The sequence below is a fragment of the Hibiscus syriacus genome, unplaced genomic scaffold (assembly GCF_006381635.1).
Source record: "Hibiscus syriacus cultivar Baekdansim isolate YM2019G1 unplaced genomic scaffold, ASM638163v2 tig00116996_pilon, whole genome shotgun sequence".
Taxonomy (NCBI): Eukaryota; Viridiplantae; Streptophyta; class Magnoliopsida; order Malvales; family Malvaceae; genus Hibiscus; species Hibiscus syriacus.
This window is the reverse complement of record NW_024063512.1, coordinates 1976957-2004610: the sequence shown is the minus strand read 5'-3', so window position 1 is coordinate 2004610 and position 27654 is coordinate 1976957. Positions and strand designations below refer to the sequence as shown.

The 27654-nt window shown below is 34.4% G+C and overlaps 1 protein-coding gene, 1 long non-coding RNA gene and 2 pseudogenes across 2 annotated transcripts; all 4 read left to right on the top strand.

The window, feature by feature from the left end:
- The first annotated feature begins 2138 nt into the window (after positions 1-2138).
- Positions 2139-3227, top strand: LOC120193647. The gene is made up of 3 exons (XR_005522871.1): positions 2139-2305; positions 2763-2892; positions 3135-3227. It is a non-coding gene; the product is annotated as an uncharacterized LOC120193647 (long non-coding RNA).
- A 13499-nt stretch (positions 3228-16726) lies between these two features.
- Positions 16727-17591, top strand: LOC120193600. The gene is made up of 2 exons (XM_039196062.1): positions 16727-16735; positions 17159-17591. Exons 1-2 carry the CDS (start codon positions 16727-16729, stop codon positions 17429-17431), a joined length of 282 nt encoding a protein of 93 aa, XP_039051993.1. The 3' UTR covers positions 17432-17591.
- A 1116-nt stretch (positions 17592-18707) lies between these two features.
- On the top strand, positions 18708-20079 carry LOC120193644 (annotated as a pseudogene).
- Positions 20080-21116: 1037 nt separating this feature from the next.
- On the top strand, positions 21117-22511 carry LOC120193642 (annotated as a pseudogene).
- The last annotated feature ends 5143 nt before the right edge of the window (positions 22512-27654 follow it).

The following is a 27654-nucleotide window of genomic DNA, read 5'->3' as shown; positions in this document are numbered from 1 at the left end:
AATGGTGGTTAACTATAATAAAAAATGTGAATAAAACATACATCATTTTACTATTTAATAATAATAATAATAATAATAATAATAAATTATTCATTCACTTAGATTCAATTATCGGGATAAAATCAGGTCGAAGTTCGGTTTGAATTAGATATGAATAAACTAAATTCGTGGTTGCTTTGGTTAGGCTTGATTTCGGTCCAACTAAAATTCTGGTCGGTTTCGGTTTGATTCGGGTTATTTCGAGTTTCAAATCAATTTAGGTCATCATATTCGGATCTGTTCGAATAATCAGATACGAGTCAAATTTACGAGTTCTAGATTTGATGAATCAATGCCCTCCAAGTTTTGATGTGCTGCAGAAGGTATTTTTATCGATTGCGCCTGTGCAGGGATCAGTTTCTGTTGGCATGAGCTAGGGGTGTTTATCGAGCGAGTCGATCACGAGTTTGACAATGCTCGTTAAAAAATTTTGTTGCTCAACTTGACTCGTTGTAAGTTAAGCTCATTAAATTTTTGCTCGACTCGTGCTCGTTAAAAAAACTTGTTGCTCGACTCGTTGCTCGTTAAACTCACCAAAATTTTTACCTTATTTCTTAATTATAGGTAAAATCTACTAATACTATACAAAGCTTAATATAAACATAAATTAATAAATTTAATTAAAAATATTATCAAAAGAGTGTATGAAATAATTTTAAAGTCTAAACTCCAAAGTAACAATCCATAAATACATTAAAATAATAAATATGATTTGATTTTTTAGTGGAGTAAAATACTATTTAATAATTTAATATTTTTGTGTTGTTTATTAGAAAATTAATAGATTAGCAATTCATCATCTTTTTCATTATCTATTAGTAAATTAATATTTTTTTGAATGAAATAATTTTTTTAAGATAACTGTTGAAAATACTTTATAAAAAAATTAACTAATTTCTCGTGAATTTATTGAGTTGATTTAGATTTTGCTCGAATAAACTTGTTAAGATCTTGAGTCGAGCTCAAAATCGAATTGAATTTTTCTCGAACTTTGACTGAATCGAGTTCGAGCTGCTTACAAGCTGCTCAACTCATTAATTACCCCTTAGCATGACACTTTTTCAATGAAGGCTGTTCTTTGTGTGTTCTCATCTGACATCAGATCATAAAATTAGAGCTGAACAAAAACATAACTCCGATGTGTATGAAATTATACGGCGTACCCGTTTCTCATCCACCCTTGACACAGAATAACCCCTAACAATTCCATCTCATGAGTAGCTTACTGATCATTGCCGGATTATTGAGTAGCTTTGATGGGTGAGGATTTGTAAATGGCTGCTTTTCTTAACAGTCAAATATTTTGGTTCGGCGATTTAAATTACCGTCTCAATATGTTGGATGCCGAGACGAGAGAGCTTGTTGCTTTAAAGCGCTGAGATGAACTAATCAACAATGAACAAGTGAGTATCACAGTGATCTTGTTTTACCTTAGCATACAAACTTTTTAATAACAAAAGTTAATGGCTTCAACTCTGTTCCACAGCTTCATAATGAACTCAGTTGTCGACATGTATTTGATGGATGGAAAGAAGGGGTAATAAACTTTCCTCCCACCTACAAGTATGAAATTGACTCGGATATATATGCCGGTGAGATCCCTAGAGAAGGGGAGGAGAAGAGGTCTCCGGCGTAGTAAGTAATAAATTTTGTAAAACATTTCTGACACAATGCCACTGATTTTTCAGAAAGTTCCACATCAATTACTTATAATGTGCATTCATTCTCTTGATAGGTGTGATCGAATACTCTGGTCAGGGAAAGGCATAAAACAACTTAGATACCAGCGAGCAGAATTAAGACTCTCCGATCATCAACCTGTCAGTTCAACTTTTTTGCTAGAAGTCGAAGTCTTGGACCGTCGGAAGTTGCAAAGGCCTCTCAATGTTAGCGCTGCTGCTGTCCATCCCGACATTTTGTTTGATGAAAACGAAGAATTTGAACTTTAGCAGAAACCACGTGAGGATTCAATAACAGTAATTGTCTGTTTGGATGGGGTAAAACATTTTACGGAAAATATTTTTCCCGTTTTCTCGTGTTTGGTTCTCGTAAAATAAGAGGTCAACGTATTTTGTTTTCCTGTCAACGGAAAACTTAAAGGAAAACATGGTAAAATGACCTACCGTTTGGAAAAGGGTAAGTCGTTTTCCATCGTTCTGCAACTCCCTTGCTCCACACCGAAAACAATTCGTTCTCTCGTCCCTTGCTCCACACCGAAAAATTGACCGATCCAAAGACTGGATCCACTCAGAAATCTTTGTCCCAGGTTCCCCTTTTCTATCCTTTGTGTTCTTTCTTCTTTTATTTTTTTTCTCTGTGGTTTTCGTTCGTAGATTTGGCTCTGTGTTCTTTCTTGAAAATCTGGAGTTTCTCAGTGTTTTCATTCTTGTTCTGAGGTTTGAGTGGATTATTGTTAATTGATTTTTTAGCATGCAATATGGGACATTTAAAACCCAACAAAACAGTAGGTGTAAGGGGCTCTCCTCTGTTTAAGAGCATATGCTGTTAATAAATCATGGGCGATTGGGTTTCTGATCGATATATCCGGTGCCTTGTTGATGCTGAGAGAGTTATCTATGGATCCGGTGAATTTGATTTTCTTTAATTTTGCAATAGACCAAATTTGTTGTTTCTTTGTAGCGTGACCAATGTTTGGCTACAAAGGGATTGATAGTGTAAAATTTGTGTATTCTTTATATTTTTGACTACGAAGTGTTGTTCAGGTATCCATCATTCAACCGGTATCCGACTGCGGGCTCGCCATTCTTTCGATCTTATCGCACTTCTATTTACAAGAAGTCATGAATGTTATTGACTGGTTGGGGATTACATTAGCTGGCATTGGCACCATAGGTAATGCAAGTTTTTCCTGGTTCTTGAGTTAGTTTAAAAGCCTTCCCCCCATTGACATCATGTTATATTTCGACAATGATTCTAGGATTTTGAAATCTGTAAAAGATACATTCTCCTGGTGGTTGTGCTAATAGTTTCTGCAACAACCGAAATCACCCAGTTTAGCCTTATGGTTTTACGACAGTGAAATAGAATACCATTGACCTATATGAACTAGTAATAATATTATTTTCTACAATTAGGAGTTGGCGCCGGTGGAGAGGAGCAAGAGGCTTCTTCAGTATCTATTTTGCAGTTACCACGGTTGGCATTCTCTGTTGTGATATTGTTTGTAGGTACCTTTTACCCACACTCTTCATCTAATTAGTATTGCTTTTACACGCGTGCACATAGATTATCATCTGAAATGTGTTGAAGGATTCATGGGTAGTTCTGCTGTGCGGCGCCTAAAAAACGGCTAATATACGGCGTGACCGGTTAAACAAGTGACCGGTTAAAATTTAGACCGGTTATGTTATATTATTTAACCGGAAATATTATTAAGTACAATAACATATTAGGTAACGCTTATATAATGTAATAGATAGCGCTTATATAATGTAATAGATAGCGCTTATATAATAAAATATGTATTTAACCGGAAATATTATCAAGTACAATAACATATTAGGTAACGCTTATATAATGTAATAGGTAGCGCTTATATTGACCTATTTTATAAGTAAACCGATATATTTATACCGGTAACATTGCAAATTTACCTATTACATTATAATTATCGGTTTCGATATTTTTTAGATCGATACTTTTTATAAATGTATCGACACTATATGCTTTCACCTTTTGTCATTTATAGACCGATTTTGTCATATTTTTACATGTTATATTGTTATGGATCGATACATTTTTATAAAGTATCGACACTTTATTGGCGCTATAACTTATTCTCTTTTAAATTCCAAAAATGTCGATACGTATAATAAATTATCGACACTTTCAACATAACCGGTAGCGCTTTACCTGTTTTATCATTTCGAGACCGGTTTTGTCATATTTTTACCTGTTATATTGTTATGGATCGATATATTTTTATAAAGTATCGACACTTTATTGGCGCTATAACTTCTTCTCTTTTAAAAAAAGTAACATTTACCTAATATGTTGAAAGTCTCCATACTTTTTATAAAAAGGATCGATGTTTTTTTTAAAGTTATGTAATTTATGTTTCAATCATTTTTAAATAGTGTTTCATGTTTTCCACCTACAATATTAATTTAATAATTTCATTTACACAAAAAATTATTTGATTGTTTTGATATTTTATAAAATATTATTTAAAATTTAAATTTAACAATATTAACCAAAGATAATAATAAATATGTAATATATATGTTTATTGTTTTTAATTTAATAATAATATATTTTTACTTATTATATTGTAAAGTATCAATCCTTTTTATAAAAAGAATCAATACTTTCAACATATCAGGTAACATTATGAAAAAAGGTAAAATTTACCTGATATGTTAATTTACCTATTACATTATAATTATTGGTTTTGATGTTTTTTGGGTCGATACTTGTAGAAAATGTATTGACACATATTTAGTTAGTTATTGTACATACCTAAATATGTACTGCGAATTTAATGATGTACCCACCCTTTAACTACCATTACCAATACCACATCCTATTGAAAGCAGCACGACTGAAACATGTTCAAAATGAACCTTTGCTTACATCTCCATCAACTCCGAGACCACTGAACTTGCACAACAAAATTTTTGCCATGGATCATACTGATGTAGACAATGTTAAGCCAACCGAGGAATGCCATGAAGTACATAATGTTGATGAATCTGACAGATTGGTTGGTCAGCTCTTCTGTTCACGTGATCAAGCTTGGTACTTTTACAAGGGATTCGCACGGGAACATGGGTTTAATGCACGTAAGGGAACAACACGGCTTGACGTGAAAGGAAATGTGAAGACACAAGAATTTTGTTGTTCCAAAAAAGGGTTTCGAGTATCAAAAGTCAATACCATTGATCGTCAACGTGCTCATACGCCAGTCACAAGAACAGGATGTAAGGCTAGAGTCTTAGTTACATCAACAAATACAAACGATCAGTGGGTTATAAGTAAGTCTGATCATAAACATAATCATGTATTGTGCACACCTGCTATGACACCATTTATGCGTTCTAATAGAGCTGTAAGTAAGGCTGATATTGATGAGGCAACAACATTGAAAGAGGTCGGTGTTGGCACGTCACAAGTAATGAACTATTTAACGCAGCAGGCAGAGGGCTATCATAATGTTGGATTTACACATAAAGACCTCTACAATGCACTTCAAAGAGGTAAAGCAAAGGAAATCGTCGATGGGGATGTGAATGCGCTTATTGCCTACTTTGATTATAAGAAACATGATGATCCCGGGTTTTTTTATGACATACTCGGTAGATGAATCGGGGGTATTGTATAATCTTATTTGGTCGGATTCTACATCGAGATCGGATTACACATGCTTCAGGTGATGTAATTGCATTCGACACAACGTACAAAGATAATTTGTATGGTCGACCAATTATGCCTATTGTCGGTGTCAATCATCACCATAACACAATTGTGTTTTCCACTGCCATAATCGCTGACGAGACGTCTCAATCTTTCGAGTGGGTGCTACAAAATTTTTTAGAAGCCATGATGAATAAATCACCTATTTCAGTTGTCACCAATGGGGATAGGGCAATGCAGAGGGCTATCAAATCTTTTATCCCTTATGCTAAGCACAAATTATGTTCTTGGCATCTTTCTCGCAATGCACAAGCTAACATTGGTGACCCAAAGTTTACAGCAGCATTCTCAAAATGCATGGCTTCCTGGTGGACAACCGAGGAATTTGATATTCAATGGCGTTCGGTTGTTTCAGAATTCAACGTCCAAAAGCATCCATGGGTGATTGAGAAGGGAAATACACGACACTTATGGGCACAAGCATATCTATCTGGTCATTTCTTTGCCAATATTCGCTCAACACAAAGGTGCGAGTCTATGAATGTTTCACTAGCGATTGCACTGAAACACAAGAAGACATATTTAGATGTTCGTGCAATTGAAGATGGAATTAGTAGAATGCGTATGAATGAGTTGAAAGCAAATTACTTAAGTTCCCATACGAAGCCCTTCCAGATCACAAAACTGGTCGACCTTGAAAGCCATGCCGCTGCGATTTTTACCCGCGAATCTTTTCGTGCGTTCCAAGATGAACTTATACGGGAGACATTGTACCGGATTGAGGCAGAAATTAAGTCCTTATCAGATGAATGTCAACATTATATTTTGTCAAAGTACGCAGAAAAAATAGGAAATTTGAAATTAGTTTTGATTCTCATACGAAAACTCTAATTTGCTCCTGCAAAAAATTCGAGACCGTTGGACTTCCGTGTCGCCATCAACTTCACATTTTGAAGCACTTGGATTACACATTTGCCCAGGACTTTGATTCAAAGTAGGTGGACTAATGATGCGAAGGCTTTTGCACCCAGTTATGTTGACATGAATGTGTCTCCAGGAGTGATGCAAATGGCAAGGTTCGCTGCTCTACGTTCAACGTCAAGTAGGTTATGCTACATTGCATCAAAGACAAACGAGTCTTTCAAAATCGCAAGAGATGAGATGAAAAAACTAATAGAAGAATTAGAAAACTCGTTTGGTTTGAATGATTCAGTCAACCAGAGCATTGTAGTAAACAACGTTCGTGACCCTCAACGAAAACAACGCAAGCGAAAAGAAGTGCCGAAGAACAAGGTCGAGAAGAAAATTAGGCGATGTGGGTACTGCAACGGTGAGGGACATAACAAACTAACATGTCCTCAAGTCAAGCTCAGTTTGAGTACAAGCATACAGCCTACATCAACTGATTTTTTCGAAGACGGAATGGAATGACAACGATCTCCATATATCGTAAGTATCAACATGACTTCTATTGTGTATAAGAAACATGTACATATAAATATTGAATGAAGGAAGAAAAACCGCGTTACTTAAAAGTATGGACACAATATTAAAAAGTGTCGATATAGGTTGTAGACCTATTCTCTCATAAAACCGGTATATTTATACCTGTTATATTACAAAATTACCTATTACATTATAATTATGGGTTCCGATGTTTTTTTAATCGACACTTTTTGAAAAGGTATCGACACTTTTTTCATCCATTATGGACATAAAGTAGCGACACAATATTAAAAAGTGTCGATATAGGTTGTAGACTTATTCTCTCATAAAACCAGTATATCTATACCGGTTATATTACAAAATTACCTATTACATTATAATTATGGGTTTTGATGTTTTTTCAATCGATACTTTTTGAAAAGTTATCGATACTTTTTTCATCCATTCTGGACATAAAGTAGCGACACAATATTAAAATGTGTCGATATAGGTTGTAGACCTATTCTCTCATAAAACCGGTATATCTATACCGGTTATATTACAAAATTACCTATTGTATTATAATTATGGGTTCCGATGTTTTTTCAATCGACACTTTTTGAAAAGGTGTCGACACTTTTTGAAAAGGTGTCGACACTTTTTTCATCCATTCTGGACATAAAGTAGCGACACAATATTAAAAAGTGTCGATATAGGTTGTAGACCTATTCTCTCATAAAACCGGTATATTTATACCGGTTTTATTACAAAATTACCTATTACATTATAATTATGGGTTCCGATATTTTTTCAATCGACACTTTTTGAAAAGGTATCGACACTTTTTTCATCCATTCTGGACATAAAGTAGCGACACAATATTAAAAAGTTTCGATATAGGTTGTAGACCTATTCTCTCATAAAACCGGTATATCTATACCGGTTATATTACAAAATTACCTATTACATTATAATTATGGGTTCCGATGTTTTTTCAATTGACACTTTTTGAAAAGGTATCGACACTTTTTTCATCCATTCTGGACATAAAGTAGTGACACAATATTAAAAAGTGTCGATATAGGTTGTAGACCTATTCTCTCATAAAATCGGTATATCTAAACCGGTTATATTACAAAATTACCTATTACATTATAATTATGAGTTCCGATGTTTTTTCAATCGACACTTTTTGAAAAGGTATCGACACTTTATGCTGATATTTTTTGGGGTATATTGAAAATTTACCTATTACATTATAATTATGGGTTTCAATGTTTTTGGGGTCGTTACAATATTTTTAAGTATGAAAACTTTGTCGTGGATATCATGGAAAACAATTCTTTAATAATGTGTTTCGATACATTTGCAAGCAGGTGTAAAATACATTAATAACTAGTATTGATATTTCAACAATCCTCAAATGTATATGTATACATAGAAGCAAATATGGAATAATTAATGAAAATATACACACAATATAATCAAACCAAAAGATACATACACAACAATGTTCAAATAATGTACCGACAAACGAAATTAATTCGATGAAAAAGGGTTATTTCCAACGAAGTCCGGAACATTTGGGGCCTTCAACAAATTTTTCAAATACTCTCGTATGTTTCCGCCTTTTTCTAAGGACATACATAAATAATTTCAATTATCAAACTAATGAGGTGCAATTTTACTAACAATTAACTAAATTCGCATAAGCATGAATAAATTTGTGTCATACCTAGAGCATTGTCATTCGAATGGGAAGCAGCGTCAAAGGTATGTGAACATATATAATTGTATTTCTATATAAACACATAAGTTGCTAAAATAATCAATGTCTGAACACCTGTTCAACTGGAAAAACATATTGCATAAATGCAACTTACCGGATTATAAATCATTTTTTCCGCTGAATCATCAACCAAAAGTGTATTTAGCTCGTTAAAATCAGGACACGCGTTCCAAACATCATTGAGATCTTTATAGTAGGTAACATTATCGTATGTTTTGCATTTTGCTTGATCCTGTTCACAAACAGTCGAACATAAATATGTAGGAATCATAGACAACGAAAAGTCAGCAAACTGTAATGACATTCATCTTACCCAAACGAATAGAAATTGCTCAGAAAATAAAGGTAGTTTTTCAAGTACACGGTCGACGTTATGCCTGAGATTGTAATCAAGTTTGAATGTTAACATTTAAATGTATATTAACGCTTTTGACTACAGTAATTCAATTGCTCCAAACATGTTCTAACCTCATCTTTAAAGACCAAAGGGCAACAATAAAATTGTCGACACAAAATTGCATAAATTCAAATAATCCTGTTCTGAGGACAACATCTACAACATGAAGAAAATGAGATTAAAGTTATACGCTTATATGTTAAAATAATGGATACAAAAGAATAGAATTAAAACCTACAAGAAGTCTTGGGATGTAGGCAAGGACACCATTGAGATAAAAAATTAAAAGTTTTCTTGAAGGCGGCGTTGCAGACACGATATAATTGTTTGGATCATCATCATCGTCATCTTCATCTTCATTGACAACTTGGTTGTCCACATCTGTTAAAAGAAAATAAAATATAGTTCAGAACGTGTAAATGTTTAGAAACATAAATAATGAATTACCTAACTCGTTTGATGTCGTTGACGTAATTCGTCACGCAAGATGAAATATCGGCTCACAATCCACTCACAAGGGAATCAATATGCTCTCGAAAATTGACCATGTATTCCATCACGGTCTTAATTGTGACATCCTCTGCAACTGGAGCTTCTTCTATTATTGCGTCTCCAATTGGTTACTCTTCTTCATGGCCAATGGGGTCCATTTCCTCCCTCTCTTGATCTAATCCGACCTCCTTGACACGCTTCCAACCGAGTTTTTCAACAAAATCATATCCCGTTTTTTAATAAATAACATGTCAATCTTGCGGGTTAATCAAACAGGGGCGTCATGCGAAAAATCAACTTCTTTCTTCTTCAACAGATGGGTGATGACACATCCATATGGTAGTGAAGTTGAAATTGTTGCTCCCTTTGTGACCATATATACAATTGTATTAAATATGAGTTTAGCAATGTTTGGAGCCGTTTTGGATTTGGATTTATACTTTGATATCCACCAATAATCGCTGTCTCGAAGCGTTGAATGTTTTCCCCCACTAGGCCGAATATACCATGTGAGCATTTTGTGAAACACTCTCGACTCTACATCTAGGTGAATTGGGTTATTTCTAGCAACCCGTTTAATTGTAGACCAATCTACATCATTTTCATCTGAATCCCCTTTATTCGCTACACCTAAACCCTCCGCAATAGTTTCCGGAGATATATATATATATCCTTCCCCATGACATGTGTATTAATTCCTATTATATTAGTCTTATTAGGCTCGTGCTGTAAGGAAGCATTGTTGTAGAAGACTCTAACTAGGTTGGGGTAATATTTTGGTTCTACACCAAGGAATTCAAGCCAACCCCAAGATGTAAATGTGGATTTAAAACTAAATGCATATTTATCATCAAACAAGAAACCCAAGTCAATGACACGTTCGGGACGAATCTTCCTTACATTAAAACTCGTCTGCCATCTTTGTTTCTCCATATCAGATCTAAAGTTCAGAGTTTCGAAGGACCTGATTTCCTCAGAAGAATCGTTTGTTTCAGAAAGAGGTTGTGGTTGAGAAGAGCTTTGAGAAAGACCGCGCTTCTGACACTGACGTTTTGGAGCCATTTTGGTTGGATGCTATTACAATGGAACACAAACACATTCAGGAAAAAAACTCTAATATAGAAATCAATCAAACCCATAAAATATCGATACATTTACCTGAATATCTGATCGTCACTGTTATGATAACGCTAGTATTCTTCGGAGAGGAAGAGTTCTCTTCTGCCTGCTTGTCTTAAGGTTTAGGGTTTGTCGATTTAGAGTTTGTATACTATATATAATGAACGGGGGAAAAACACTCGATATTTAAATTAGTATCGACACAAAATTAAAAAGTGTCGATACATATATTACACATATTCTCTCATAAAACCGGTATACTTATACCGGTTAGATTGAAAAATTACATATTACATTATACTTATGGGTTTCGATGTTTCTGGGATCGACACTTTTTATATATGGATCGACACTTTATGGTTGCACCCTGTTTGCCATTCATTCTGGACCAATAGTATCGATACAAAATTAAAAAGTGTCGATACATATATTACACCTATTCTCTCATAAAACCGATATACTTATACATGTTAGATTGAAAAATTACCTATTACATTATACTTATGGGTTTCGATGTTTTTGGGATCGACACTTTTTATATATGGATCGACACTTTATGGTTGCACCTTGTTTGCCATTCATTCTGGACCAATAGTATCAACACAAAATTAAAAAGTGGCGATACATATATTACACCTATTCTCTCATAAAACCGGTATACTTATACCGATTAGATTGAAAAATTACCTATTACATTATACTTATGGGTTTCGATGTTTCTGGGATCGACACCTTTTATATATGGATCGACACTTTATGGTTGCACCTTGTTTGCCATTCATTCTAGACCAATAGTATCGACACAAAATTAAAAAGTATCGATACATATATTACACCTAATCTCTCATAAAACCGGTATACTTATACCGGTTAGATTGAAAAATTACCTATTACATTTTACTTATGGGTTTCGATGTTTCTGGGATCGACACTTTTTATATATGGATCGACACTTTATGGTTGCACCCTGTTTGCCATATTGTAAATTTACCTTTTACTTTAAAGTTAATTTTGTAGTTATTGTACATACCCTCAATATGGAATGACCATTCAGTCTCGCACATGATGACAATTATGATGACATTTGGTATAATACATACAACAATCTCCATATATCGTAAGTATCAACATAACTCTTAATGTGTATAAGAAACATGTACAACAACCTACTGCTAACTTTTCTCATCTCATTCATAATTACATTCACATACAAAATTATAAATCGTATACAAAATTATAAATCTTATACAAAATTAACCCTACATTTACATCATTGCATCCTTTTGTTATTCTTATGTCTCATGGTAGCTTTTGTTATCTCCTGTCTTCGTTGATTTTGATTGTGGCTTACGAGATCGTTTAATATTCGCGATCGATCCCACTCTCCAACAACCTATATTCAAATTGTCAGAACGTTAAGTATTGTAAACTACATCATTCAATCTACGACTTTTAACAATTTTACCACAAACAGATTTTTCTTTCCAGTTACAAAATCACCAGTTGCCCCTGTAGAACCGATCGATTCCATCCACATCATCACATACATGCCGCAATCATGTCTGTTACAAAATTTGAAAACCACACATGTCAATTATGATGAATCCTGCATAAATTAAGCTTTCTATTTATGATAACATCTCATACCCATTCAATTGCTTATTCTTCTTATGCTCCACAAATTTGAAAATTTTCAAGGGAAACTTTCCTAGAGATCCACAGTATTCAACCCAAATACGTTTTTTATTATAAAAATCTAATATTTTAATTTGCATTAAAAAAGAAGAAGTTATGATCCAAAAAAATTATGCATTATAATTTACATAATGTCCTTTCATACATACATACATACCAATCTCTTAGCATCCTTCACTCTCTGTTTAGCTACTTCAGATGTAAACATACTATCATATATTGTTGCAACACGATCTACCATATCCAACACCAACATATACCAATGTGAATTATGGTAGTTTATTGTGATCATGATTTGCAACAAATTTCACACCCAATTTGACAAAATTCAACATTCTATATCCGAAAACATCATTTACAATTGGTATGGTGTCTTACCTTCTCACAGTCGGTGTATTTCACATAGTTATCCAATATGGGACCCCAGAAGGTACCAATACTCTCAACACTTTCTTTGTTATTGGCATCCAACGCCTGATGCTGCAATTACGCAACAAACATTATTAATTTACCGTCTATAACACTACTTATCTCCATTTATTAATTTAACTCACCGCTAAGTGGTATGAAAGGTAGCCAATCTTCCGGAGTGACTTATGAGAATCGTAGCATACTGTCCAGGCGAGTAAATCAATAACCTAACAAAATTAATTACACAATCAGAACATATTCAATAAGTTTTAACATTTTCTATTTTCTACTTACCACACTGCCAACCCATTCCGTAGGCTTCAACGTTGCAACGTCGTATACAGTAGCAAATTGATTTCCCATTGAGATTACAAAATATATGTATGAATCATTAGGATTAATATGTTATCATGAAATATTTAAATATCACTCACAAAGCATTATATTTCACTTACCCCGATTCTAACTCACTATTCCATAAATAATCACAAATTGCAGCTTTGATGTCATCAATTCCGCTTGGAATATCCGCTTTTTCAACTTATAATTTTGCATACAAATTTTTGTCACAACAACATAATAAAGATCAAATTAAGTTTTCTTTTATTCAACTTACCTTCTGCTTTTTCTTCTGGGGTGCAGGACATTCCGAATCCAAATCTGCTGCTATAACACTCTCCGGTGTATAAATGACATCGACTTCCTTCCTCCTTATTTCTTCCATCTCTTATTCTTCCTCCTCCCTCTTTTCTTCCTCCTCCCTCTTTTCTTCCATCTCTTCTTCTTCATCCTCCCTCTTTTCTTCTTCATATTTTTTCAGTTCATCATATTTTTTCTCTACATAGCTTTCATCTCTTTTATTTCACCCTTCAATTGATCTCCTTCATCCAAGTATTTATCAACCACCCCATTCACCCCCGTAAGTTCACTCCTCAATTCCACAACCTCCTTCACCACTCCCTCAAAATTTTCACTCGTCACCATCTTAAGATCACCCCTTAACACCTCAACTTCTTTCACCACTTCACCCCTCAACACCTCTACTTCTTTCACCACTCCATCTATTTTTCCTTCTACTACCCCCTTATGCCTCTCAAGTGTATCTTCGACTCTCTCAAGTTTCTCTTCGACTCTATCAAGTTTTTCTTCGACTCTTGATTGTCTTTGCATGATATAAAATTGGATTTTTTTGATATCAGCCAATTCAGACATCAAAATGTCGAAGTTACTCTGTTTTCCCTCACCGCCGTCCCCCTCACCGCCATCCCCCAATACAACCATCTCTCCTTTCTTCTCCTCTGCTTCCACTACCTCCTCTACATCCTTGCCAATAACCTTCAAAATTAAATTACAATATTAAGACATTGATTATATTCTTAATATTATTTAATTACATTTATTACCCTTTCTTGCTTCTTCGCTCTATCTAACTTCAACTTCACCATCACTCTAACCACCATTTCCTTCCCCCATGCACGGATGCGTGCCACTCCGGTTCTTTCATAAGCCAGCACTGCCTCACAGCCCAACCAAAAATCGAACAGTGCAACATGCATTTATAATAAAATTTATATTTTTATATAATAACTATACTATCATTTTATATAAAACACAAAAAAGTTCTTCAACTCATTTACCTCTAAGATTGCTATGCACCCTTTGAGGTATCTCTGGCTGCCCTTTTTAAAGGTGATTATTGATTCAATCAATCTCGAATGGATATATTCAGCCCAATTGAATTCACCCTTCAAGCCTTCATCGCAAATGAGCTTCATATATTCCTTGTTCGTTGACGTATCACCCGTTGGACAAAGAAAGATACTGACAAGGTATAATAGAACTCTGGCCTTCAGCTCATCCCCCCCGTAAGATCCACTTTTTATTTTCTCTTCAATTTCAGCATATGTTACCTTCTGCTTCAAACCATATTTGGAGGCAAGTGCTTTCCAGTCCTTACTCTTACAGACTTCTACAACACTTTTGCCTTCATTTTCTACCCCCAATACGGCTGCAGCACATGGGATCCCGAGAGGAAATGAAAAATCACCATACTTAGCAATACATTGTCTGACATCAAATTGCGCCATCAAGGATCGACACAATTCCCTCCGAATAGGTCGATCCCTTACTCCTACCAACGATCCAAAACCTATTTCTCCCAGCACATTCAACTGACCCTTCTCCTTAAGGTGTTTAATTAATGAATTCACACTTTTAATGCTGCATCTTGTCGACACTTCCTACATTTTTTAACAATATATAATGTTATAGTTCTTATATATTTTGTATCAACGTATTTACAAGTTTAATGAATACCTTATTTCATGTGCTTTCCTCCGTTCTTTGTATTCTTTACTATCATTCCTTGATTGTGTGATGTAATGTTCCTTTTCAGCATCACTCATCGAATTCCATTTGGACCTCACATCTTTTGTCACTTAATATTAAACATAAACGTTTCTTAATCAATACATTAACACTAAATAATACTCAATGTCAATTTCATTTTACATACCGAACCGCTCTGTGTGCCATCTTCCTTCATCCTTTTTCATTCGGCCATACTGTCAACATTTAAAATTTGTAATCAATTTAAAGTTTATCGATACTTTAATCCAATTACCATTTCAACAATAATAACAAAAAGACATTGATACTTACTAGAAGTACATATATCCACCCTTTGGTTGCTTTCGAGTCTCGGCCTCAATTTCAAAGTCATCTGCGCCACCAACAATTTTCCAACCCATTGACTCCATTTTTCCTTCATATATCAGTTTACGCAAATCAAATTATTTTGTTACATACACTTTATTCAATATACAAATATAGATAACTACTCTTGTGGTAAAACGGTTTTCTTCAAAAGAATTTGAATGGCCACTACAAAATGTGTCGGCACATTTATACAACCTATAATATCATTTTCTACCTATAATATTTAATAAAAGTATCGACATTTATATTTTACCTTGAATATCACTTTCTACTTGCAATCGGTCCCAAATGTTTCTTTACTCCAAAACCCCAAACAACACATAAAAACCCTATTCGCGATTACTGTAATAATAAAAAACTATGGTTTCGACAACATACTTTTCGATTTGACTGCAGTAACAAACAAACAAACTTCGCTTTAGAAACGCCTTCTGAAATGCAGCAACAATTACGCTTTGATTACAAAAACTCGTCCGTTCTATCTATTTTCAGAGGATATTTAGCTATGACCTTTATATTTTCATCGGATATGTTATTTATATTTAATTGATACAAATACAAAAGTGTCGATACTTTTATGTCAGGTGTCGATACTTTCGAAAGGATAATTACGTATTTCTTTGAAAGTATCGATAATTTATTACACGTACTTACGAAAGTATCGACACTTTCAATATATCCGATAGCGTTTTATCGGTTTTATCATTTTGATACCGGTTTTATCATATTTTTACCTGTTATATCGTTGTGGATCGATATTTTTTTTTAAAGTATCGACACTTTATAGACGCTAAAACTGCTTCTCTTTTAAATTCACAAAGTGTCGATCCTTATATAAAGTATCGACACTTTCAATATATCTGGTAGCGTTTTACCGGTTTCATCATTTTGATACCGGTTTTATCATATTTTTACCTGTTATATCGTTGTGCATCGATACATTTTTTTTAAAGTATCGACACTTTATAGGCGCTAAAACTGCTTCTCTTTTAAATTAACGAAGTGTCGATCTTTATATTAAAGTACCGACACTTTAAATATATTCGGTACCGCTTTACCGGTTTTATCATTTCAATACCGATTTTGTCATAGTTTTACCTGTTATATCGTTGTGGATCAATACATTTTTAATTTGGATCGACACGAACCGACAAGTTAAGTTTGCCGGTTGCACAATTTTTTAATATTTCTTCATGACTTAGACCTACTACATTATTATTAGTCAACATTTCCGGTAGCGCTAAACCGAATTTGTTAAATATCTTTTAATGTATCCGGTAACGCCGTATATTTTCCTAAGACATCCCCAGGATTCATTTATCTATTTAATGTCTAAATTATCGTCTGTCATGCAAAATGTACTTTTTCTACACTCATTTTGTACAATAATACTGTAGTCCTAGATTTGCTCCGTCCGTTGTCATGTCTTGCAAACCGTAGGAGATTTATGCACCGAAATGCTTCATTTTGTTCCCATGAAATCTCTGTCGAAATTTTGTTCCGACTAGTTGTGCAAATCATTATATCTTCGCACATAGTTCATAGATGGTTGTGCTAAGTGGCCTCTTGTAAAGGATCATCTTTTAGGATTAGAGAGAATATGCTACATCATTTTCTGATTGTTATCAGTAGAGAGGGTGAGAGTTTCCATGTCTCCAATGAACATAGTGAATTAGTGATTTATTGTTGTGCTTGTGCAGACCAAAAAAGGAGAGAACATTTATTTGGGATCGCATGGTGCACCACCATCACAATCATGGCAGAAGGAGCTAAACATGTCCAGTCGTAAGCAACGGTTTAAACAAAAACTAAAAGAAGCTGATAGAAGGATCGGCGGGGCAGGGCGAGAGAACAAGGTGGAAAATTTGAAAGAGCTTGTAGGTGGTGGGAAAGCAAGCCCCAATATGTCAAAGGGTTCCCCCAGGGATTGGCTAGACCCACATTGCGATGAGTCGCAATTTGAGAAGTCATAACCCCATTGAATCAAAGCTTTTTGTGGCTTAAGATACTTAAACGGTGCAAAGTTTAACATACCGGCACCATTTATGATAAGTCTTTGTCTTATTATATGCAAGCGAATTACTGAGCTTATGTAGTTTGACAATAATCCGTCAACCAATCCATTTGATTTTAGTAGTAATGAGAAGACATTGAAAGTCATATTTTTGACACTATTATTATTATTACAATATTATTTAATATTGTTGTTTTAATTTGATGTACTATTAATTAAACATTCTTAGGATTTATAAATTTTTATAATATATTTTTAATCAATTATTAATATTATCTAAAATACAGATTTTTATAAAATTTAATTATATATAAAAAATAACCTTTAAAAATAATAAATAATAAAACATATCCAATATGTATATATTCTTTATTAAAAACAGATTCTGAAAAATGTTTTCAGAAAAATTAATCAAACAGTGTAAAACATTTTACAATGTACCATCCAAACACTAGAAAATATTTTCTAGAAAATTATTTACATTTCTGTAAAACATTTTCCAGATTTCATTTTTCGAAAAACGTTTTCAGTGAAATAAACAGACCTTAAGTTTGAAGAGGTGGGAACCAGACTACTATGATATAGATTTAACAACAGCATTAAAACTTGTCATGTCGGTGGAGCTGAATGTATAGAAACAAATTCTTTTATTTTTGTCATATAGTTACTGTTATAAGTTTATATTTCTTCAAACTCTTCTTAAAGGTCGAGTTCAAATCACAGAAATTTTGCAGAAATTTCAGCTTTGCAGTTTAAACTCCTTGCATAATGTACATAATTCAACTTCTTTCATGTGAAGTTTAATCCAAACTTTGGTGATGGTATGAACTAAATTGGCACTTTCAGAAGTTTACTGAAAATTCAGAATGATGGAAAAGGTTCAACTGTTCAAGAGTTAGACAGAACCATAATTTGACTATGCATTTATTGATTTTAATAACACAACAAGAGCTTAAACTACAACATATGTGTTGAAATTTTCGTTCTCGGTTTTGAATCGGATCATTCAGACTGTAGCAGTGGCAAGACTAGTAGTTACAGAAAATAAAGACAACGGTTTGGTTGGGTTAGTTGCATCAACTTTGATTAAAGAGCTCAAAGGAATATTTTAAAGACAATTAGGTTTGAAAATAACAGATGATGCATTAATGGTACAAGAAAACCATAACTGTCAAAACGTGCACGCATATATAGATAGCTATATGTTGCTGCAATATTCCTACGAGCTACCTTGATTCCATATGTAGGGTTCTTTTCATTTGCTTCAATGGAGATTACTAGAGCATTCTGTATACTCTTGGTTTCGGTTTTAAACGCAGTTAAAATTACATCGAGCGTCGAAGATGGACTACTGTATCTTGATTACTACAAAGAAACATGTCCCTTGGCAGCAGAGATTGTTAGCAGGAATGTCGAGATTGCAGTGCTTAAAGATCCTCGAATGGCTGCTTCGCTCCTTCGCTTGCATTTTCACGATTGCTTTGTCATGGTTAGATTTCTTTTTCTGTTTCAGTTTCCATGGTTTAATTGATGAAAATAGTATTTGGGGTGCTAGGGATGTGATGCATCAATTCTTTTGGACAACAATGGAGACATCATTAGTGAAAAGCAAGCAGGGCCTAACCTGAATTCGTTGCGTGGATTCGAAGTCATCGATAAGATCAAGCACCTTTTGGAAGAGGCTTGTCCTTTGACCGTCTCTTGTGCCGATATTCTAGCAATGGTCGCTCGTGATTCCGTCACATTGGTATTTGAAACTCACAGTTTTTCTTTATGTTACTATATATGTCTGATCTAATACCAAATGATTCGAGGCAGCCGTTGTAATACCATCGTCATAACCAAGTGTTCTGTTTCACCAGAGAGGAGGCCCAAGTTGGGAGGTCTGGTTAGGGAGGAAAGACTCCTTGAAAGCAAGCTTTTGATGGTGCAAACCAGTTCATTCCAACCCCAAATTCCTCTCTGGAGACTCTCATTGCCAACTTTAACCAACAAGGTCTCGATGTAGAAGATTTGGTTGCTTTGTCAGGTCTCTCTCTCAATCCTTAATGTATGTATGCAAATTGCATGCATGCATGTATATATGCATATTGGAACACTACCATAAAATCAATTCTTTGATTAATGAAATGAACAGGTAGCCATACATTTGGTAAGGCTAGATGCTTGAGTTTCAGACAAAGAGTTTACGATATAAACATGGAAGAAAAGTACGACAAGTACCAACGATACCGGACTTTTCGAAGAATCCTCCGGTCCATATGCCCGGAATCAGGAAGGGACGAAGCGATCGCACCGCTCGATTTCTTAACTCCTGCAAAATTCGACAATCAATATTACATCAACATTCATCAAGGAAATGGACTGTTAGGATCTGATAACGTGTTGGTGAATGAAGACCATGAAGGGGAGATAAAGAAGCTGGTTTGGGATTTTGCATCAGATCAAGAGCTTTTCTTCAGTTCATTTGCAAAGTCAGTTGTTAAGATGGGGAATATAAATGTACTAACTGGAATTGATGGGGAAATTAGAAAGAACTGTAGGTTTGTTAATCCTTAGGCTTTAGGCTTCTTCAAGAAAATGACAAAGCAGGGCCTTCATCAGACTTAACAAACAAACCAACTAGTTGATGTAGTAAGCTACTTCTATGTTGTATATCTATAATATACAGATTATTGAAACCTTTTAATCAACAGAAATATCTTTTATTTTTTATTATATTATTAATTTGATATTATAATTCATTTTTAAAAAAATATATTTAAAAAATCAAATTATTATTTTAGATAAAAACTTACACGTTACTTGAATAAATAAAAGTTTTAGATAAAGCATATATTGTCCTTTTTAACTGCACAATATTAAAAGTATAAGTATGAACTAATTATAATTGAACATATATAATTAAAATATATTAGATCTCAACTTGTATCATAAAAATAATTAAATACCTAATTGTATTATTAAAACAAATTTAAATATCTATTTGTACTAAGAAAAATAGAGGGTAAAGTATATAAATGGTCCCCGATTATAAGGTATTGCTTTGTTGAGTCTCTCGACTATTAAAAGTTATAAGATGGTCCTCCGACTATAGGACATTATTTTGTTGAGTCTCATGACTATTAAAAGTTACAAAACGGTCGCCGACTATTAATATGTTCCAAACTATGATAAAAATTGACAGTTATTTGAGTTGGACGATAAGCTGCTGAGTGGATTATGACAAAATGGTACCGTTGTTTTCAAGAATTGGTTTCACCGTATAATGTTTCAACCATTAACTAAAAGGGATAATAAAGGCGTCCTTGCGGAAAGCAGTTGTCTAAGAAAGAATCGTAGGTTTCTTCATGAAAATGATAAAAGAAACAGTTAGATGTGAAAATAATTGCATCGAACAATTGTGATATGGCAATTGCTATACCATATTTCTTCCTCTCACCTTATGGGTCATTCATGCAGCTTCTAAAGGCTTAAAGAGTAAAAGAACAGGGATAATTCTTATAAAAGACAAAATGGTTAGGTATTTTTTTAAAGGATGATTTAAGAAATTACCTAAAGCAGTAACGTAACTATGTTAGTGTTTTATTTAGCTTATAAACAGAAATTAAACTCTTCCCAGATGAGAACTTAGCTTTACAGAAATGGAAACAAAGGTGATGAGCAGAGGATTTGGTGTTTCTTTACCTGTTGACAACGTTCAAGCCCTAGCCCCTAGCATCCAAGAACCTGGAGAAAATCCCACCGAGATATATCAGACCAGAGGTTGACTTAGATGTCGTTTCCATAGATGAATCCCTGCAGATTCCCGTGATTGACATGAGTAAACTAGGTCATGATGATGAACTCAAAAAGCTCCACTTGGCTTGCAAAGACTGGGGTTTCTTCCAGGCACCTAAGCGAAACACAATCTCTACTTCTTTTACATCAATGGACTTGGTAGTTCATCTTTTACTGATGTGTGCAACAGTTAATCAACCATGGGGTAGCAGATGAAGTGATTGACAAAATGAAGACTTACACGAAGGAGTTCTTCAACTTGCCTTTGGAGGAGAAGATTGCTTGTGCTCAGAATCCCAATCACAAAGAAGGCTATGGTCAAGCCTTTGTTTTTTCTGAAGATCAGAAGCTTGATTGGAATGACATGCTCTACCTTTCCCCCCCTGCCTGTTTCCTTAAGAAACATGAGATTCTGGCCGACCAATCCCCCTTAATTCAGGTAAAGTCAAAAACGATCCATAGGGTATGTGTGCGTTGTCATAGGCTAAACAATTCTAAACCCTTATAATCAACTCAGACTATTAAAAAAAAAAAGAAAGAAAGAAAGAATAGGGAGACTGAACTTGAGCTGTTTTCAGGGAAAGCTTTGAGAAGTACTCAATGGAGTTGCATAAGGTTATGATTCAACTCATGAAGTTTATTGCCAATAACCTGGGGACTGATCCGGAGAAGCTTGCAAGTTTTTTTCAGGATTTAACACAAGGAATAAGAATTAACTATTATCCACCTTGTCTAGAGGCAAGCAGGGTTTTTGATGCATCCCCACATTCTGATGCTACCAGCTTAACACTCTTGCTTCAAGTGAATCAAGTTGAAGGACTACAAATCAAGAGAAATGACAAATGGATCCCTGTCAAACCCATCCCTGGTGCATTGATCACCAATATTGGAGACATGATGGAGGTAAATAGGTAATATAACAATATTTGAACTTGTATATGAAATCTGCCTTAGCAAAGACTAAACAAATGTTATAAATGCAAATTATGAGCAATGGAGAATATAAAAGCATAGAGCATAGAGCATAGAGCTATGGTTAATCAGGAGAAAGAGCGGCTTCAATTGCAGCATTTCACAATCCAAAAAAGGGAACTCAGATTGGTCCATTGCCAGATATTGTTAAGGCAAACAATGCACTGTACAGGACTATGCCACTCGAGGAGTTCTTCAGACTGAGGTTTAGCAGGAAAGTTAATGGGAAACTTCTGTTGAATCAAATGAAGCTCTAGTTTAAAATCGTATTTGACTTTATCATCTTTTTGTCCAATGTTGAGCACTTATACGCTACTTTTTCTTTTGGTGGGTGTGCGTGTGGAAACTTTCGTTATAGTTGTTTCGTCTCCAGTGTATAAAATGCCAGAAACAGGAAATGTTGGATCAGGAAATGCAAACTTTGGTGAAAAACTATATTTACATCGATTCAATATGCTCTCAACTGCGTGATTCTCCTAAACAGCATTTGACCAATACTCACAAATGAACTCTAAAGTCTAAACTGATACAAGGAAATGGATTATGTGTTGTTAGTCATAGTAGACCACGAAGGGGACATAATAAAGCTGGTTCGGGCTTTTGCATCTAATCAAGAACTTCTCTTTCATTTGAGAAATTAGTTGTTTAAGATTGGAAAATATAAATGTACTCGCTGCAATTGGAGGAGAAATAGAAAGAAAAATGTCAAAGTATGACGTGTAAAAGATTTGTATATTTGATGAATGTAACATTTACAAGTGATGAGTATGTGTAAGATTACAAGGAAACCTAATTATACAAAGATAAGGAAAATAAAAGGTTACACAAGGTAAGGTTTATACAAGATAAAATTGGATTGAATAGGATTAAATTAGATTAGATTTAGACTAGATTGGATAATCTAATCTAATATAATCTAATCTTTATCTTTGATACCCCCCTATAGGATACAAGATTCATCAGAGACACCAATCTTGGACCGAAAATGAAGAAAGAGATCTCGTCCAATCGGTTTGATAAGAGTGTCCATAATTTGAGCTTTGGATGGAATTTGTTGAACTAATAGTGAACCTACATCAACTAAGTCCCGAACAAAGAAATAATTGAGTGCAAGATGCTTCATACGAGAATTAAAGACTGTATTTTTATAAACATATGTGGCACTGGGATTGTCACAAAAGAGAGATGGGGGTTTGTTTAGTGCCACACCAATTTCCGAAAGTAGATGTTGGACCCAAAGTACATCAGCAGTTGCATTTGTCATTGCACAATATTCAACTTCGGTGGAAGAACGAGAGGTTGTTTTCTGACGAGCCAACTTTTATGAGATGAGAGTAAAGCCAACGTAAATAGCATATCCAATAGTGGATTTTCCGTCCATAGAGGATCCACCCCAATCCGCACCAACAAAGGCAGTGAGATGGAGTGAAGATGATACACGAAAAAGAATGTCATGACATAACATACCTTTTAGATAACACATGATAATTTAGCTGTTATTCAATGTGCAAGTATAAGACCATACATATATTGGGATAAATGATTAATGAAAAAAGCATTACCCATATGAGTAATTGTGAGATATGGAAGAAGTCCAAGTAATTGTCGATAGCTCGAGATATCTAGCGACATAGATGGATCAAGTGGAGGTAGTTTGTCGGAAGAATACATAGGTGTGGAAACTGCCTTGGCATTTTCCATATGAAATTGTGCCAAGATGTATGAGATGTATTATGCCTGCGATAGAAACAAACCAACTAGAGTGAAAATGGCCTTAATGCCAAGAAAGTGGTTGAACAACCCTATATCCTTCAAAGCAATCATCTTAGATAATAAGCTAGTGAAATGAGCAATGAAGTTAGTATTATTACCAGTAAGCACAATATTATCCACATATACTAGAGTATACAAAATAACTCTCTTTGTATTACAAATGAAGAGAGATACATCGACCTTTAATTTCTGAAAGCCAAACTAATGAAGAAATTGAAAAAGTTCAATATACCATGCTCTTGGTACATGTTTTAGTCCATACAAGGTCTTCCGTAACTGATAAATATGAGAAAGTTTTGTATGGTCAACATATCCCAGAGGTTGTTCTAGATAGACTTCCTCATGCAAAGTTCCATTTAAGAAGGCCTTATTGATATCAAGTTACTTGATAGGCCAATCATGAGTGCAAGAGTGAAGATAATACGACCGTAGCATGTTTCATCACAAGACTAAAAGTCTCAAAATAGTCTCGACCAGCCTCTTGAGAATAGCCCTTTGCTACTAATTTGGTTTTGTTTCAATCAACAGAGTCATCTGGATGCCTTTTCACACGAAATGCCCATTTGCACCCTACGACAGATTGTTTAGATTGTGGAATAAGATCCCATATCTGATTGTGCATCAAGACAATAATCTCATATTCCATAGCATGCCTTCATAATGGATCTTTAAGAGCATGAGCAATAGTTTTCGGTTCTAATGTGGAAGGCAAAGGATAACATGTAATGATATTAATAAATGAAGGACCAAAATACCTCAGATTTGGCATACAATTGAGTGGTTATCGTGTATTTTGATGCTGCAAGGGATTTGTTGTAGCAAAAGGTACATCATTATGTTATGACATATCAACCAAGGGTGTTGATGCATTAAGTGGATCACCATATTGTTGTGGTACGTTAAGCAGGGGTGTTAACACTGCAACTGATTCATCATTTTGTCGTAGTATATCGACCAATAAAGTTGTAGGAGATGATGTTGAGGCAGCATAAAATAATGCTGGAGAAGAATGCTTTGGCATAGTGATTACACTCCGTGTTGCAAATGGGAAGATGCGAGGAACAAATTGAACATGATGAGAGACATAAATTATGTTGGTGCATGGATCCAAGAATTTATAGGAAGACTGCATCATAGAGTATCCAAGGAAAACACATTCAACGGACTGTTGTTCAAGTTTATGATTCGTGTACGGTCCTAGCCAAGGAAAAAATACGCATCCGAATGGTTGAAGCTTATCATAGTTCGGTGATTGTTGATAAAGTATGGAGTATGGTGACATGTTATCCAATATTGATGTTGGCATCCAATTTGTTGAGTTAATCGATCGATGGAATCGATCAAGAGAGGGTGAATTGGCAATTAAAATTTCGGTGAAAGTTTTTGCAGAAAATTGAAAAGATTTAAACAACGATTTAGAGTGGTTCGACTTTCTTAACCAAAGTCTACATCCACTACCTTAGCTATCCACACTAAGGATTTTCCAACAAATTCACTAATTTGTTCTTTCTTTTCAGGCCAAAGAGATAACCTTACAACTCCCTTAAGAATATACCCCAATTCTTGAGAACACTCTTTCTCAAAGAGAAGATTACAAATTTGCAAACTTAATGAAAAAACACACAAGGTAAACTTGTTTGCACAATTCTAGAACAAAGAAAAGAACACTCAAGAATGAATACAATTGAGTACAAGTAGTGTTCTTGAAAGCAAAATGAATATTGAATGAAAAATAGGCTTGAAATGCTCAAACTTGAGGTTTGATGCTTTCCCTTTGATTCTCTCTTAATTCTTGATTCTTATTATTGATCAATGGCTTCTAAGCTTGTTTAAATACTCCTTGAATCACTTCTGAACGTTAGAGATCATTAATGAAGTAATTAGAGCCGTTTAAGTGTGAAAACAATTAATAAAATTAGTTGGGAGCATGTGTACATCGATGCATAGGGCTAGTGCATCGGTACACTATGTGTAAAATTCAATTATTTCGACCGTTGGACCCTTAGTGCATCGGTGCACTAAGAGTGCATCGATGCATAAAATGCATTCGATGTTTTAAAATAGCCTGAGTGCATCGATGCATGGCTTGTGCATCGATGCATAAAATGCATTCGATGTTTTCATAAAAACCTGAGTGCATTTTATGCATTTGATGTTTTCATAAAAACCTGAGTGCATCGATGCATAAAATGCATTCGATGTTTAATTTATTCAATGGTGCATCGATGCATAGATTGGTGCATCGGTACACTCTTTTGAAAAATTGATTTTAGGCTCGTTTTTTGTTCGAAATACTTTGTGTAAATTGTTTCAAAAATATTTTAAGATTAAAACACAATTTTACACTTTAGTAAGGATTGAAATTGATCTTTGAAAGACTTGGAGTAATATTTTGATATTCGAGTAATTAAATCGAATATACTTAGAAAATAATTTGTAAAATCTTAAAATTCAATTATACTTAATTTGTTATATCGAAACATCAAAATGTTTTCAACACAATTGATGAGATAAACAACCACCTGAAAATCACGAGGACAATACTTTATTGGAAGAGATGCAAAGTGAAGTAAAGAAAGACTAGTCTCCACTATGTGACGATGTCTCCGTTCAGCAGTCTCATTGTGTTTAGGAGTATGAAACGATGAAGTGAAGTGTGATATACCTTCTAAATTCATAATGGAAAACAGCTTAACAAACTCACCTCCATTATTAGGGAATAGAGACACAAAAGTCCATTGAAAAAACTTTCAACAAGCCTTTTAAATTGAGGAAAAATTGTTGTAACATTAGATTTATTCTTCATCAGGTATAACCAACTATACTTGGTGAAGTGATCAACAAACACCACATAATATGAATATCCATTATATGACATGTATTTAGTGCTCCAAACATCATAATAAAGTAGTTCAAGAGGGCGAGAGCTTGCCATAACATTTTAACCAAATGACAATTTATGGCTCTTATTAATAAGTGAGTGAGAATAATAAAATTCTTTCAAGCTAGTTGAGTCATAAAGTATATTACATATGTGTAATATAAAGGTTGAGAATTTATCTGACGGATGACCAAACTTGTGATGCAAATTGGAGCTTGTTAAAGTCCAAATTGGCAGTTGTAAAATTGAGCAAATTCGGTGGATTTAGAGGCCACTTTCGGTGGCAGCAAAAAATTATCAATTTAAGCTGCAGCTTTTGACAATTTGGTAATGGTTAAATCATACATTTAGTCATTGTATGTTAGGATATTTACAAGATTAGTCCTTAAGCTTCAACTATAAATATCCTAACTCATTTAGCTTCAAAATTATCCCAAATCATTTCTTTCTCCCAATACTAGAGAGCTTTCTTGTGAGTGTTTTGTAAACACTTGTAATTTTTCTCTCTTTAATAAAATATCTGCAACAGTCCGGAGACGTAGGCAAAATTGGCTAAACTCCGTTATCAATTTCGGGTATTATTTTTTCATTTTTATTTCGCATTCTCACTAATATGGTTATAGGGAAATTACTCGGTTATTTCCCAACAATTGGTATCATGAGCTTTTGGTTGTGAATTTTGTTAATATTTGTGCGATGTTACTATTCACATGAATAGTAAAATTTGGTCAGCGATACGAATTTGTCGACCGATGTGTTCTAATACACGGTGGTTC